The following is a 17,242-nucleotide window of genomic DNA, read 5'->3' on the forward strand; positions in this document are numbered from 1 at the left end:
CTTGTATATTATTAGTTCACATAATGTTATTTCAAATAATGTGGAATTAAATATACAGATTTTAACGAAATTATATAGAAAAAATTTAAATATAATCATTACAGCAACAATTTTATCCAATATAACTATTTAGGAGGTAATATTATTATTATACGATTATATTGAAATTAATAGTATACGAACAGTTTTTAAATATAATTATACAAGTAATATTTAAAATATCTTTGATACAAAAAAATTTTGCTTTTTATACTTACCAATTTTTAATTCGATTGAGTGGTATTATTTTTAACTGTCTTGGTTGATTTGAAAGCTCAATTTAAAATTTAAACGTAACAAAGTTCGTTGTGAAATAAAATAAGGTTATTTCCGAAATTGTATTATTCAGGTTATTCAAGACTGTTTCAATCGATATTTTATTTTTAAAAATGACTTTTTTAATAATATGTTCGATAAAACTTTATACATAATGCATTTGGCAATATTTTTGCGTATATATTCTGAATGTTCAACCTCGATATTTTCTTGAATCATAAAAGAAGGGTAATCTTAGAATCGCTTAGATGTAGAATAATAATTTTGTTTGTTAGACTGTTTATTTAGATAGATGCCGTAATAGCAACAATAATGTGAATATAATAATAGAATTATAATTTAGATGAATGTTGAAAATTTGTGCATTTTTATGGAAAAACCTTTTTAGCAATTGGGTGTAAAAATTATAAAATGTACCATCGAAGAATGCATTAATAATATAATTTGTTTTTGGAACGTTGGAATGAAAATTCTTCGTTAGAATGTGAGGCGAATGAATGAACGAAGTAATGAACGAAGTAATGAGCGAAGGAACGAACGAAGGAACGAACGAAGGAACGAACGAAGGAACGAACGAAGGAACGAACGAAGGAACGAACGAAGGAACGAACGAAGGAACGAACGAACGAACGAAGATGAATGAACGAAGTAATGAACGAAGTAATGAGCGAAGGAACGAACGAAGGAACGAACGAAGCAACGAACGAACGAACGAACGAATGAATGAATGAAGGAACGAATGATCGAATGAATACACGCAAATGTATCTCGGCTTATTTAATCACATACAAAACGTATATGAAAGAAACATTGTAGAAGTATAACAAACGTGGAGTAGCGTTGCATGGTTTTATTGAAAATGCCTATAATTTCACGAAGACAAGATGGCGAATTTTGAGACACTGAATGTTCTTAGGAAAAAAATTCCGTTACACAAAGCTTGGAGCAAACGTATCTTATAAAAATCCGTTTGTGATGAATTTTTCCATGAATTATATGGTATTCGACTAAACGGTATCCATGATTTGCACGCAACATTAGGAAGCATTTCAGTCACTTGACGTGTTGCCATGACGTTTTGCTGTTACAGAAGCAGAGCATGATGGTTCGACAGCTGGAGGAGGAATTGAGATTGCGTATGCGAGGTCCCAGCGTCGAAATGCAGCAGCAGATGGAAGTCTTGTACAACGAGAACGAGCACTTGACTCGCGAAATTGCAATACTTCGAGATACGATAAAGGTTCCGCTCTTTCATTCACGTTTTCAATCCTTCATTCGTTCCTCCCTTTATTTAATTTTTAATTACACTTCTCAATCATGCTCACTCTCCCACTCACAGCCAGTACGCTTTCATTAAGTTAATATGTAATTTCCTTGGCCCATTAAGATTATTCCATTCCATAACAGTATTGATGCATTTGATGATGGAGGCGCCAAAGTCGAATATTGGTTAAACATCCTTCTATTTTATGCGCAATCTTGCTCTTCATTATCTGGATTGTTACAATGTTACAATACATTTGAATTTACAATCATTTGTCATTAAATGCCAAGTAGCTGTAAATCATATAATTTTCATTACTAGCTCTTTTGGCACATCGTATATTACTATGAAATGAAATGGAATTCAATTTCTTTCGTGCCGTTTAAAGAGAAGATCGTAAAGAAGTAAAGAAGCTCTTAGCGAATAGGACGATAAGTTTGTGAGTTAAAATTATTATTGAAATGAAAATTGAAAGTTTGTTAATTTATAAATTGGAATTGTGTAATATAATTAGCAAACTTTTATCAAAATTAGTTTAAATAATGTAGGGGACCGATATATATATATATATATATTTTTTTTTTCTTTTGATTTTTCAGTGTCGCAAGACTAACTGTCAGCCCAATTATTATATTTTATCAATTAATTTTGAAAATTTATTTACTTTACTATTATTATATAAAAAGATATAAAATTAGCTCCTTAATATAATAATAATAATTAAACCTAAATAGGATATTTCTTTTTTTTATTGCAACGATAAATATATTATGACTAAATTATTATGAAAACATATATTATAAAGACCGTTTTAAGGATAACATTAATCACGTTCGATTCATTCGAAAGAAATATATAATCACTATATGAGTGTCAACTATGTTTCTGTAATCATATTTACACGTTTAAGCTCTATGATCAACTGAAATGAAGCCTTAGGTATATAATCATGACTTAATGTCTTTTAATGGTATTATCTTACATTGTTACATCTATTTATCCGAATAGATTAATATATAATCGTGGGCAGTTTAAATTTACTTTCTTTATTTCACCAATAAAGTATTGAACAATAATTTTCAATAATAAATTTGAATACTCCTGCAGCACAGTTGTAATCATATTATTGCTAATATACGCACTTATATGTATCATAATGAACATTGTCAAACTTTCTTTATTAATGAAAGTATTAGTAAACTTTTACATTATTACAATATCATTTCGTATGAATATAATGGCAATTTCGCTTATATGCAGGTTTCTTTTTTTTTTTTTTTTTATATTTCAATACTTACAAGTTATGATTATTAAATAATTTCCTAATTTTTAATCATGATTATAAAAAAGAATAGTAATCTTATCATAAATTAAAAATTATTTGATAATTTACTTTATAAAAAAATTTCTCGAAAAAATTTAAAATTTAAAAATTAAATAACAATTATTGTTTACAGTATAAAAAATTTCTAGTTAAAAATATGAACGCCATAGATAAGAAGAAATTAAATGAACATTAAAAATGTCCTTTATGTACATAAATAGACCTCTACTTATAATTTATGTGTGTAATGTATCGACAATATTAATTACTTTTATTTTAAATTGCGCATATCAATTTAAACACAGATTAAAATATTTAAACTTATTCATATAGAATTCATATTTATTTATTATAATTTTTTACGATTGTGTGACGAATTGTTGTAAAATCATTAGATAATCTACATGCATCACGTGTCCATTGGTCTCACGTGTATATTACTTAGCGTGTCATTTCTCTATTAATCTTGTGCATCAATTTTACTGAGAGTCGTTTTACCTTAAGAAACGTAAAATAGCTAATAATTTGATAAGGATAAAAGAGAAAAAATGAGATTTTTATCTATGTGGCTTTTATGGTCGATAAAATTTATTGCTTTTAATTGAGATTCGCTCAAATTTTTTTTTTTTTTTTTTTTTTTTTATTCAATCTTATTATTATAATAGAATGATCATAATAGGTTGAAAAATTATATTTTCAAAATTCAACGACAACGATTTATTAAAAGTGATTTCCCATATAATATATTTTTGCAACCAAGATAAATAAAAATTAAGAACACAAGCGAAATAATAATTATAACTTTCTTCGTTATTATTGTTCCGAAGATCGTTCATTTTTGAAAACCCGTTACTAAACGAATCCAATATACATTGATCATCAAAAAATATCTATAAATGTATATAAAAGTATGCAAATACAGTTAAGTATGAGTCTAAAGAATCGTAATGGACGCCATGTATCATTCATTCATTTTATATATTCAGCGAACATTCAACTACATTTTCATTATCAATTTGAATTTAGCATTAAAAATAAAAAGGTTCAATTTACTAGAATAAACGATTTATTGTAAAATCAGTTTTAACGACTAATAAATTTGTTCAGTTTATACAATTATATTAACGAAATTTAATGCACAGCTAAGTCTCTGACATAGTTTTTCCACAATCTAAGCAAGTTTTTTTTTTTAATGAAATTGTTAGATAATGTTTGTAATAAAAATCTGAAAATTATTATATAAATGATATATAAGTAAATTTAATCAAAAATTTGAATATGTTTTTATTTAATCTTCATTCTGACGTATAAATATTCATATTTGTTAAAACATTTATTTATGTTAAATCATAATTAACAGTTATCAATGTTGTTTAAAGTCTGGCTTTATTGCACTTATCTATATTGTAAATATATTATTTATGTTCGTAATTGCATAAACCATATATAATTACATGTTTCCATAATAATATCTGGAATAATATTTTGTAAAAAAAATTACAATTATTTGTTAATAATTTTAATATTATTTTAAGCATATTATCCGCAATTTTTATAATAAATTTCACAAAAAGATTTTATATTAAAAATATTTTTAAACAATTGGAATTGCTGTACCACTATCTAATTAATCGACTAGGTCACAAATTTTAAAAATATCGTATATTTAAGGCATAAAAATTTCTAAAATAATGAATAAGTTTTATATTTTTGATATTCGTTTATTAATAAAACATTTAATACTTTCTTTTAAAATAAAAAAAAAATTGCATTTAACTATTCTACAGTAGGTGAATAATGACTAATTTTAAGAATAACTAAGGCAGTGGATAATAGTTTTAACTTTATTTTAATTTTTACTACGTATAATATTAATTATATTTTAATATTTAAATACGAATTCACAATATTCTTAGGATCATTATTTTTTTAATTTAATAAAATTTTTTTCTAATTTCTAATATTATTAAAACTTATCAAGGAATAAATGGGTTAAAAAAAGGAATATTTTTAAATCTTGCTTTGACTGCTTTAAATGTCTACAAAGAGAATATGTTTTCAGTAGAAGTAAAGTTACACCTCAAGAATGAATGAAATAACATCTGAAAGTTTCTCTTAATTGAAATACATAATTACGTAATATTATTTTGACTTAGAGATTGCATAATGTATAATAATTAATAGCATTTTTTTAAATGCATAATTATATCAGCAAATTCATCATTAATAATGTACATACTGACTACAATAGATTATTGCGAGATTATTAAAATAAATGTTATTATTCATTAGCGAAGAAGATACAGATAGAAATGAATTTTATAATCTCTTTCGTCAACCTTGATCGATGATAAGAAATATGTGCAAACAAGATGATATATATTATATGTAAAAATATTGAGATTTTATAAAATTTTCCATCCATACTCTATAATATTTTTTATATTTTTATGCCAAGAAATTTTGCATATGTACAAAATATTTTTCTTTAAATTTAATGTGTATGAGTAGTCTTAAGATTTACAATTACGACAGTGCACTATTTTGCATTTCTTGAAAATTAACGTAGTAACTGTAAGCTGTGTATGTACTGTTAGTGTTTAATTACTCTCTAATTAGCACCTTTTAAGTTTTTAATTGAAAAGTGTTTGAATTAGAAAATTTAATATTTAAGAAAGCATATATTTTTCGATTTTTAATTATAAATAATTTTCGAGTTAATGTATAGATAAGAAAATATAAATTAGAATTGTTTCATTAGAATTAAGTTAATTTCATTAATAAACATTCATTAAATGCGATATATTGTTATTGCATAAATTTATATATAATATGCGAATGTAAATATAAATTTACATAATTTATAGTCAAGGGTATTTCCGACATATTTTTTTACTACAAAATGTAAATCTACATACATAAGCTCTTATTTAAAATAAATATATAAAAATAATAATAATTATATACATAAATAATAGACATGAAACAAAATTTATTTAATAATATTATAGCATGAATTTTTTATAGGATTATTTTTAAATCGATTTGAAAGAAATATTTTGAATTTTTGCTTATAATACAAAGGTACGGAATAATCGTTGAATTAAATTTCTCATTCTTAATATCATGAAAGGTAATATAGATAACAATCGAAATGAGTTTTTTTTTTAATAAAAATAATTATATTTATATATTCAAATAAGATAAAATTTGATCGTTTTAATTTTTCTTTCATCTAATATTTTATAATTTCATAATTATAATAATGCATTTTGTTTGAGTAATAAATATATATTAATAGACAATTTCATAAATACACTATATTATATAAAGTTAAATATAGAATTTAATATAAATGAAGATTGCCAGTAAATATATCAAGTTATGAAGGATATATGATACTTTTTTATTTGCTGCCTTTGATTACATACATTTGAAAGATATTAATTCGAGCTCCGTCGGTTATGCAAATCATCATAATATACGTAAATTAGTTTATTATTAATCAAAAGGCCTCGATGCTAAAATTATATATCAACAATACGTTAACAATATCGAGACTTCTTATTCATATGAATTAGATGTTTATTAAATTTTAATTACATAGATGTTTAATTAGCATGACTTAGTCTATTTATTCGTTATTCACTTATACCGACACTTGATCTTGTCGATAAATTCAACTCTTAAGTACTATAAAACCTTACCTTAGCCGTATCTACTTTGCTATTTTACAATAATTACAATATCTACCGTCCATTCTTCAGAATCTTACATGTAATTAATATTATTGAATATTAGTTTAGTTACTCTAAGTAAATAGAAAGTTACTTTAAAATATAAATTATTGTTGTAATTAATTCTATAAAATTCATCCTGTAATAATTCTTAGTATGCTTAAATTATAATTTTATAACACTTGATATTATTTTTCTCGTGTATTTTAATATTCTTTTCGAGTTTTTTGTTTTGTCTTGACTCTCATAAAATTACCTTATTTATCGCGTAATTTTATTTCTTTCGCTGAAAATACTTCAGTTATAAAAATTTTTTCATCAAGTTGTGTATTCTTCCGTCTTTCTTTTGACTACTATTTGAAGATATTCAATCTATGATCGATAGTCAATTATCAATATTTTATCTTATTTCTATCATTAAATGAATGAATATTCGTTCACGAACTAATGCAAGTGACCTGACCCGTATTAATTTATTCTTTGTTATCATTGCTAACATCTCTGTTATCTTATAAACAACTTAGTTCTCTTTCTCAGCTTCAAATATTGTCGCACTTCAACTATATATTGTATTTTATTCTTTCATTTGTATATAAAATAACAAAAGCTAACGTTAAAAATTTAAAAAATAAATTAATTTCTACGGTATAACAATATATAAATGTTTTTTAGATGTTTTTTCTTTCAACTATCTATAGCTTATTGTAGAAAATTTAACTAATTTTTAATATTTAATTATTTTTACATAACATTATATTCCTTTTAAATTAATATACTTTACGTTTATTAAAAAAATATTAAATTATTTATTCATAATGTAATTGTTTTGATATACACGTTTGATCTTATTTTATAATAAATTATTCTTAAAGATTGTTTCATTTTCTAGATTCTTCCTAATTATTTGAACGCTATCTGATATCTCATATTAGTATATTTAAGCGTCTCCTGTTTCCTAAAATATATTCCATTAATATATAAAATGTTCATCTTCCTTTATGACTATTGTGGCTCTCAGGACGTATCATTTAATATGAAATGAACATTAAATATCTAATCAACTTGAGGACTTGCGTAATTCTTACTATTTGTACATATATGTATTTATTTTACAAAACGGAATGATTCTACAATTTTTTGTACGTGTAGTAGTTTATTAATTTATTATTTTGGATGCTCAGTTACTCTACCTCCATCATCCTTAATATAAATTTTAATATATAACCTTCAAAATCATCCTTAATATAAATTTTAATATACATATATATATATATATATATATATATATATACTACTGAACCTACTGAAAGTATTTTGAGTATATTTTGCTCTACGAAATTATTAGTAATATACTAATTATTACTTAAATAACTTCACCAAATAATCTTGAGAAATATTCAACTTTTATATTATCAACAGAGTCCTTTGGACCTTTTATGTTTCTCTACTGCGTCAGAAGCTTTACTACCGTATCCATTAAGATATGAGACATTTTTCATAATTATCTCAATTCTTCTTTACACAGTTTTTCATAATTCATTTCACTTCTATACTATGGATATTCTCATAATCTTCTTCTATCTAATTTCAGCTATTCTTGTATATTCTGAAAGTTCTGTATTGTACCTTTTCTTTTACTGCATTCTGTCAAATATATGTCAATATAGTTAGAGAAAAAAAAATGTTAACGACTCCTTTGGAAAAACATGCTTCTTTACAGCTTCGGTATTATTTTGTCATTTTCTGCCGCTCGTATTCCTCTAGTTCTTATTTTATTTATCTGTTTCCTTCTTGATTATTAAATATTATCGTATTATTTTAGGTACTCTGTTACCAATGCCATCTATTCCTCATTGATAACTCAACATTTTTTAATTTATGATTTACAAATGAATGATCTTTTTGAATTTTCTAATGTGACCTTGGCTACTGCAGAGGTAATATGATACTTCATTTCCTTCTTTGACGGCTACCGATTTACTTGCATAATATTTTATTTGTAGTATACAGTTTTTTAATCAATTAATTATTATTAATTTATGTATACATAAACAGTAATAGTTTAATTGTCATGATGCAAACAATTATAAAAATTAAAGAATATTATATACGATTATTAATGATTGTAATATCATTACTCACTCGTGTTAGATAATAAGAGTGATAATTTTAATTCAATTATTTTACTCCACTTTAATCAAATTAAGAATTGTGGGAAATATAAATCGTTATATAGGTTAATTAATGGAATAATAAGAAATGCTCTTGAAATTATTTTTTAATCACGCAATAGAAATTTTGTTCTTTTTATAATTTACCAAATTCTTATCTTTCAAAATTTCAGAATTCTTTAAAATAAACTTATAATAATTATGTAAGCCTACATACTTAATTATGCGTTGTTGTATCACATAATATCCCTTTCGCCGTCATGATTTTTTTGTTTATTATGTTTTGAGGGATATAAATAAGCAACATAATTAGTAATATTTCTAGTTAGTAAAATTTTTATAGCTTCGTTGTATTTAATAGAGATTTAGAACATTATAACAATAATACTATTGTTAATAAAACATAATACTGTACTATTATTCGAAATAAATTTTAATGGTATTTTAATTATATATAGTATATAATATATCAATTTAAAGTAATATCAGTAATGCAAATTCAATATTGAAAAATATTCAGGTGTTAACGTTTTTCAATTTATATGTCCTAATATCCTAGTCAGCAATATTTTACTATTTCCAATATTATAAGCTATTAATAATATCATAGGCGATCATAAATATTTATCATAAAAATAAAATTTTCACATTATAAATCCATATTAATACTTTCATTAATCTCTATTAATTAAACAAGCTAAATAATTAACTAAATAATCACTGCTTTTTCGCTACGGTTATTGCTTTTATGCAAAACATTGTGAAAATACATAAAACTTCTATGTTAATTAAATTTATAAAATCCGTCATCCTAAAATATCCATAAAGATAGTTTGGAAATAAATAAGACAAATTTTAATAAAAGTCAAAAATCATTTTTATTTTTATTTATTTTAATGTTTCTGTATATGTAGTGTTTAATTGAATAATACGTAAGTATGTTTACAAATATATATTTTTTATATTACTAAAAGGAGGGCCTGAAAGAAAACATGAGCTTTCCGTAACAATATGTAGCGCTCTAAATTTTCCAGAATGTCATTAATAAATTTAATGAGACATTATGGAAACCATATGAATTCATTATTAACAATTTTCATATTTTACAAGTTAATGACTGCACAATAAAATTCTGTTTATCTACAATAAGATTTTATGGAAAAGTTAGAAGTATTTAAAATGACTTTGAAAATTTTGTAAAAAAAAAAAAAATTATACAAATAATTACCGATCAGTTATAAGTTTTTTATAATTTAGTATATACCAGCTAATATATTTATTAAGTGGAAGGTATTTTATATTCTTGCTAATGATACATATCAATTTTAATTTTATATATAAATTATTTAGTTATATATGAAGGATATTTTATAAATTAAATAATTATTTTATTTAATTAAAGTTCATAAAAATATGGAAATTTCAATTTTGTCTCCATGAAATTATATTTTAAGAAAAATTTCAATCAATAGTTACTAAATGTGTGGGCTGGATTTCTTTAATAATATTTAAAATAGTTAAATCTCCTTTAAAAACACTTTGTACGTACATATTTTCTTATTAGTTGAATGTTTTCTTATATTATTTTCATTCCATGTTATTAATTGTCATTACATTAATTGTACATTAATAATAAATAATAAAGAATAAATGTGCAAGAATTCACATTCATTATATGTTACATGATGCATAATACATATAGATCGTACAGTAAATATTTTTCAATAATATTGTTTTAAATATTGTTAGAGTAAAAATACTCTATGACATATAATAAAAATATATACAGCTCTTTTGGATTTAATTATGTTATCTTAATTGTTCTTATTAACGATACACACGAACGATATTTATAAATATATTATTAATTCATAAATATTTAAAATAATGAAATAATAATTCCATTACGTTATGCATAATTACCATACATTTCATGAACTTACATTTAATTTAAAAGTTTTCAAAATATGTTTACATGTTTTTCATAAACAATTAAAATATTTTTCTGCATATTGATTGAAGGTATTAATTGTCATTGTTGCAAAAACCTATTATGTTAAAATTATTTTTCAGAAAAATTTTATTTTTAAAACAATGTTATGCATAATTATGTCATAAAGATTTTCAATATTTGGAAGTCAAATGTAATAAACTATTTATAAAAAGTATATCAGTAAAAATAGATAATTGTTTCATTCGATTTTTTATTCACGCTTCCTATATTTCTATTATATTCTATATCAGTAAAAAACATAAAGAGCTGTAACTTTGTTATTGAATTTTTTCATGTTCTACATTTTTAATATTGATATATTGTATATAACACTCCAAAATAATTTATTATGTATATGCATATTAAGTGTTGTAAGTATAATTGTGTACAAAATTTTGTAATAAAGTTCAAAAGTTTGTTAATTTTTAAATTAAACATTTTATATAGTTTTTAAAATAAAAATATATTTATGCAACAACGTATAAATAGAAATAATGAAACAGCAAAACTTGCTCAAAATTTTTAATTCCAATCTTATTAATATATAATAATTATAAATAAAATTTGTATTCTCATATAGGAGTTGGAATTGCGAATAGAAACACAGAAACAGACTTTGCAAGCCCGAGATGAAAGTATTAAAAAACTCCTTGAAATGCTTCAAAACAAAGGAATGGGTAAGTTTCAGTTTTATATATTCTTAATAATTGTTTCAATAAATTAACATACAATAGAATTACCAAATAATTATATGAATAAATAAATTGAAAATATATAAACTTGTACGGAATTGGAACTGAAATGTTCAATTCTAAAGTGTTTCATAATAGCTTAGAAATTCTTTTTATAACATGAAATAATAGTTTAAGAACAATCGTTTTTCTTTAAATTAATTTATGATTTAATAATGATTTCATCCTGTCATATTATTGTTACTATCTCTGAAAAGACTCAAATAATCATGTGAAGTAAAATAATAAATAACGAAGTAAATTATGGCTATTGAAAAACCATTACATAAAACATAACTAATGCATTATTGCTATTATTCTATTTTTATTGTTATCTATATTATTATTTACTGAATTTTAAAGTTTTTTACAAAATACCAAAATATTATATGCAAACAGTATATTCATCTATAATTCGATCGACAACACTTGTAACCTATTATTTCACATCTTACTATTTTTCTACAAAATAATAATAAATCTATAACAATTAAAGTTTTTAATTATAATATTATTGTTTTAATTTTCATGTTATAAAGATAAAAGTCGTAATTTAACATATAATTAAATTATAATTTAATTTTTACATTATATTTTGATTTTACAAAAAAATCATTAATGATAATATATACCATTACAGATGTAAATAATAAAATATAATTATTATATAAAATAAAGTCTATTTTATAAAAATTTTAAATAAATTTTATAATAATGGTACCATTATTGAATAAAAATTTTTTGTAGACTTTTTCCTAAATATACTTAACTTCGTTGAAAAAATTCTTGTAAGCCTAAACTTACGGAAAAACAATATATTCTTGTTGGTATATTTGGTGAACTTTGATGATAAATTATTTGCTTTCTAATCACGTACTAAATAAAGTCATCTAATATATTATTCTCTGCTCCTTCAAAATAGATAATGAATTGAAAAATTAATATCATTTAAATGTGCAATGAGGTACCGTTGCATAATAAGATAATTTTTATAAATTTGTTCCAAAAACTTAATTAGTACCACGCAATATTAAAGGATCGTATCATTTATTTAATCTAATATTTAAAATTGAATTATTATGATTTAATAACCGGTTGAACCAAATTAATAAATTCTTTTAAAAACAAGAATTTTTTTGCTGTGTGAATCCTAAAAGAAAATGTGTCATTTCAGAACTATTATTAATAATAAAAATCGTAAAAAAATTTAAGAACATTTCTGAAACTATTTTTATTATAGTATTAGTCTATAAATGACAATTGTAAAATTTTATAATGAGATACTTTATAATAATAAGATTAATTTTAAAAAGATATTAATTGATAAATAGTGCATTCCATCTTATAAATCCCATATAGTTATTTTGATATTGAAAAGAAAGTTTGTACATTTGTAACTATTTCTTGTTACATAATTAAATAATTATACGTTTTCTATTGTATTTCAATTCTTAGTTTCTGCTTCCTTTTTATATCAAATTATTTTTTAAATATATTAGTTTATAAAGATTATTTATTATAAATAACGTAAATGGAAATAATGAAAAATTTGAGCAATGAATCTTTTTCGTCCAAAATTTTGTACATTGGACAAAATTTTGACTAAATTGTCATCCTATTCAAATATTTATTAATTAATTCTAATTGAATAATTTTTCAGTTGAAATTGAAACTTAGGAAAATCATACCTGACATATTGTTATTTGTCACTCCAAACTGAATTATGACGTTTTATAATTATTTTCACTCTCCCTTGATAATATTTAATCAAAATATGAACTCATAAAGTTTCTTCTAATACTAGTTATATATTTAATTATAAAGAAATATAAATAATACAGTTGGAAGTTTAGATTATAAAGATACAAGTAACACAGTTTTCAAATTAATTGGTAAAATTTATATTAAATCAATCGTTGGTTAGGAAAATATATAAAAATTATTTGAAATTATGAAGAACTAAACTTTTGCATTAATTTCAACATTCATAGATATACGTGAATGTATTTAATCGAAAACTTATATCAGCATGCACACATGCACAATGATATAATAGAGTATATACTTTAATTCGGAATTTACTTTTTACTATTATTTTATTAAAGTACGAATATATATGCAGAAAAAAAACTTTCATTGTTATCTAAGCATCGTGTTTGATGTAATGTAAGAAATGGAATTTTTTTCTTTATTCTCTATTCTTTATTTCTTTATTTCTGTAATTCATAAAGAATTTCTTTATTCTTTCAACAATTTTTCGAAAATTTGTAAAATTATATTCAATTTAAAATTTGTTGACCTGATTTTCAACTTCTGTAATTCATCTAATATCATCAAGATAGCTAAGCGTAACTATTTAAATAAAACAAAACAAAAATTACTTAAAAATTACAAAAAAAATTCTTGTACTACTTAATTCAATATTTTTATAGTTTAATTTGGGAAATTTCATGTATTATAAAGAAATTAATTCGAACAAAAAAACGAATCATTGTTTATAAAATATTTCTTGTCAATGATTCGTTTTTTCCTTATATATATATATATATATATATATATATATATATATATGTATATACGTGTTATTACAAACAATATTTTAAATATTTTAAATAATTAACGCGTGTCTCTTTCATTGTACATCGATTATGAGAGAGATATATTTTCAAATTTCTCACCTAAATTAAGAATTCCAAATTTTAAGTATATAATCGATCTTTTTTTCTATAAAATATTATTATTTCTTATAAATTTAATTTTTATAAAATTATAATTAATCTAATGTTCCTTTAATTAACCTAGATATTCCATATTTTAATCTAATATATTTTGTGTAATAAAAGCATTTTTAATCACTTTTATAAGAATGCAAGTATTTATATTCATAAATTTAATAAAAAAAAAATTAAAAATGACGCATTGAAGAGAGACACGAAAGATGAAATTGGAAAATTTATAATTATTAAAATTGTGAGTTTTAAGAATGAGTGTCTGTGTGAAAAAAGTAAGGATTTTATAACAGAAAAAAATGTCCTTGTGCAAATGCTTTGTTTAAAGGATTTTAGAAGAAATTTTGCAAAAAATGATTATTTAATATAAGTATAATAAAAAAACTAGAATTGTAAAATGAAACAAATAAATGATCGGTACGCTTGAAAAAAAGGTATTTTTAATATTTTTTAATAAAGATGGATTAGTTCAGAAGGCTTTAAATACGTAAAAAGATGTACAGTAAAAAAGAATGGCTTTTACACATAAACAAATTTTTCAATAATTGATAAGGTAGTGCTTTAATATTGTACTAAAACAAGCACAAGCATAAAATAATAAAAGCTTTAAATAACTTAAAATAAATAGCTTTAAATAAATATTTGTTAATAGACATTTTACAATATAATGTGTTTATTATTATGATAACAATTTCTTCAAATTTATGTATTCTACTTTAATTTACTAAATAGTGAATTAATTTTCAACTTCAATTAATATTTCTATTAATATAAAGTAATAAAAAGAAATTTATTATAATAAAGTTCAGAATATGTTTGAACCAATAAATATAATAATTTGAAGTGATTTCTAATTTTAAATATTAATACTTGAACTTTCTTCTACATTTCTAGAAATCATGCATAATTGTGAAACGATTGAAAATCCATGATTATACGTAATTTCAAATGTCTGTTTAAGAATATTGTAGAAAAATAATTTAAAACGAGTAAAGAAAAATATAAAAACTTTAATTATGAAATTATGTTTAATATTAGCTATCGATATTATCAATTAAAAAATTAATTACTTCTCGAGGACAAAAAAAATATACACATATGTATGTATATGTTTCTATATCGTAGTTTTCTATTATGTAAATAAATGCAAATTCTTATATCAAATAATATCATGTTTATTTTAAATTTAATTCAATATTCTAATGTTTGTATTTAATTGATTATATTTAATTATATTAAGATACAATATATGGATATTTTATTACAGTTTGATCTCAATAAGTAATTCCTATAGTTGCATATACCTACTTTGACTTTGTAAGATTTTATGAAATAGTATGAATTCTTCGATATTTTAGATTGCGTTGTTTCTTTTAATATAAAATATTATTATAAATAGACGGAAATTGGTTTTCTTTAAATATTTCGCAAGCTCATATCACTTGTTCCTTACTTTTTAAAGTATTTTTTCAATAATGTAATTTCCACTGCATTTATAGCATTATTATAAACATAATATTATTTAATGGTTTATGTATTTTCATTTAATTATTAATATATAAAAGCAAATTGAATTGCACAATAAATATTTATATTTATAATGTAAGTTTTATAGATAACAGATAAAAACTCGAAGAAGTTCAATTTCATTTTATTAGAATAGAGGATGAGCGAGCAAACTGCATCGATGATATCTTTGATCGTCCCATGAATCTTGCAACGTTGCATGTATAAACTCGCAAGTAATTTATTTTATAAACGCATTCGATAATAAAATCGATAGTAGTAAAAAGATTCATAAAAATTTGGTAAATCGTGCTTCATGATTAATTTAAAGGATTTTGGCTTTTGTAAAGATCTTTTGTTAAAAATGTGCATAACGTACATCGTGTATAATCAATAATTTTCACTAATGATTGTCCCATTTTATTGAAAGTCTAATTTATATTTGTTTCGAAATTTCATTACAATTACGTCATTCTCTCTAATAGCTTTCCCTTCAAGAATTCTCTACCAACGAAATTATTTAACGAATATTATTTAATAATAATAGAATTTGTTCACATACGAGATTATACGTACTTTCAAAGACATTCCTAGTAAAAAAAAAAATAAAAAAAATAAATAAAATAAAAAAAATAAAGTTTAACAGTATTTTTATCAAGAATTTCCAACTAATATACTAAAAAATATTCGAGCACGCATGAAAGCGTGATATCCCAAGATTTCAAGATCTACAAACTTTTATATCCAAGCTGCTTTTATCGCCCCATTAAGACACAGTTAGACTACATTTTTCCTCGTAAATTTGCAAAAGAAATAAATATACATTGAGCTCTTGCAAGAAAGCCATACGTGTATGATTTAGAAATGGCGTTTTCTACAAAACTCCATTCGACCATTATACTGCGTCAACGACCCTTGCAGCCCATCTACATCGCTCGTAAAATTATCTCTCAACCAATAGTAAGTGCGACACTTTTCCTACACGTGCACTTCGCAAGTACGAACGCAGAGGCTCGTAGCATAAAGCGAGTCCGGCAGTTGGTAATGATCGGAATCCTCTGTCGAAACGTCGTAACGGAGTTAGTTACAATGCCGAAGCCGAGGTGGCTCTATGGATCGGACGGCTGTAGTTGTTGCTCGTGGAGTTGGACAGAGTCTGTCTGTCTGGCTATGTGTGCTGGAAATTTATCGATTCCGAGGGTCTCGCTGTCGTCGCACGAGAACGAATCTGCCTCGGCTCGGCTCCACCAGTCCTGGCGATCCCTTGCATGTCGATAATAACTAGCCATCGCCTCCGAGAAAGGCCTTTCCAAAAACTCGAGCTTTTTTTCTTTTTTGTTTTTTTTTTTTTTTTTTGTTTTCTAGCCAAGTCATGCGTATGGCGGCAGCTCATCCACGTGTTGGGCTTTACGGGGCGATTGTACGTTCCATTTGAAATAACGAATTAAGCGATGCTTTTTCACCACACATTT

The 17,242-nt window shown here is 23.3% G+C and overlaps 1 protein-coding gene across 1 annotated transcript in view; it reads left to right on the top strand.

The window, feature by feature from the left end:
• The window catches only part of brp (ELKS/RAB6-interacting/CAST family member bruchpilot), a 77,629-nt gene that overhangs the window by 14,216 nt on the left and 46,171 nt on the right, over positions 1–17,242 (top strand). The window contains exon 2 of the mRNA XM_011500750.1: positions 11,385–11,481. Within this exon, the coding sequence (XP_011499052.1) occupies positions 11,385–11,481 (97 nt within the window). The remainder of the gene's footprint in view (positions 1–11,384; positions 11,482–17,242) is intronic.

Source organism: Ceratosolen solmsi, unplaced genomic scaffold (assembly GCF_000503995.2).
Source record: "Ceratosolen solmsi marchali unplaced genomic scaffold, CerSol_1.0 scaffold27, whole genome shotgun sequence".
NCBI classification, from domain to species: Eukaryota; Metazoa; Arthropoda; class Insecta; order Hymenoptera; family Agaonidae; genus Ceratosolen; species Ceratosolen solmsi.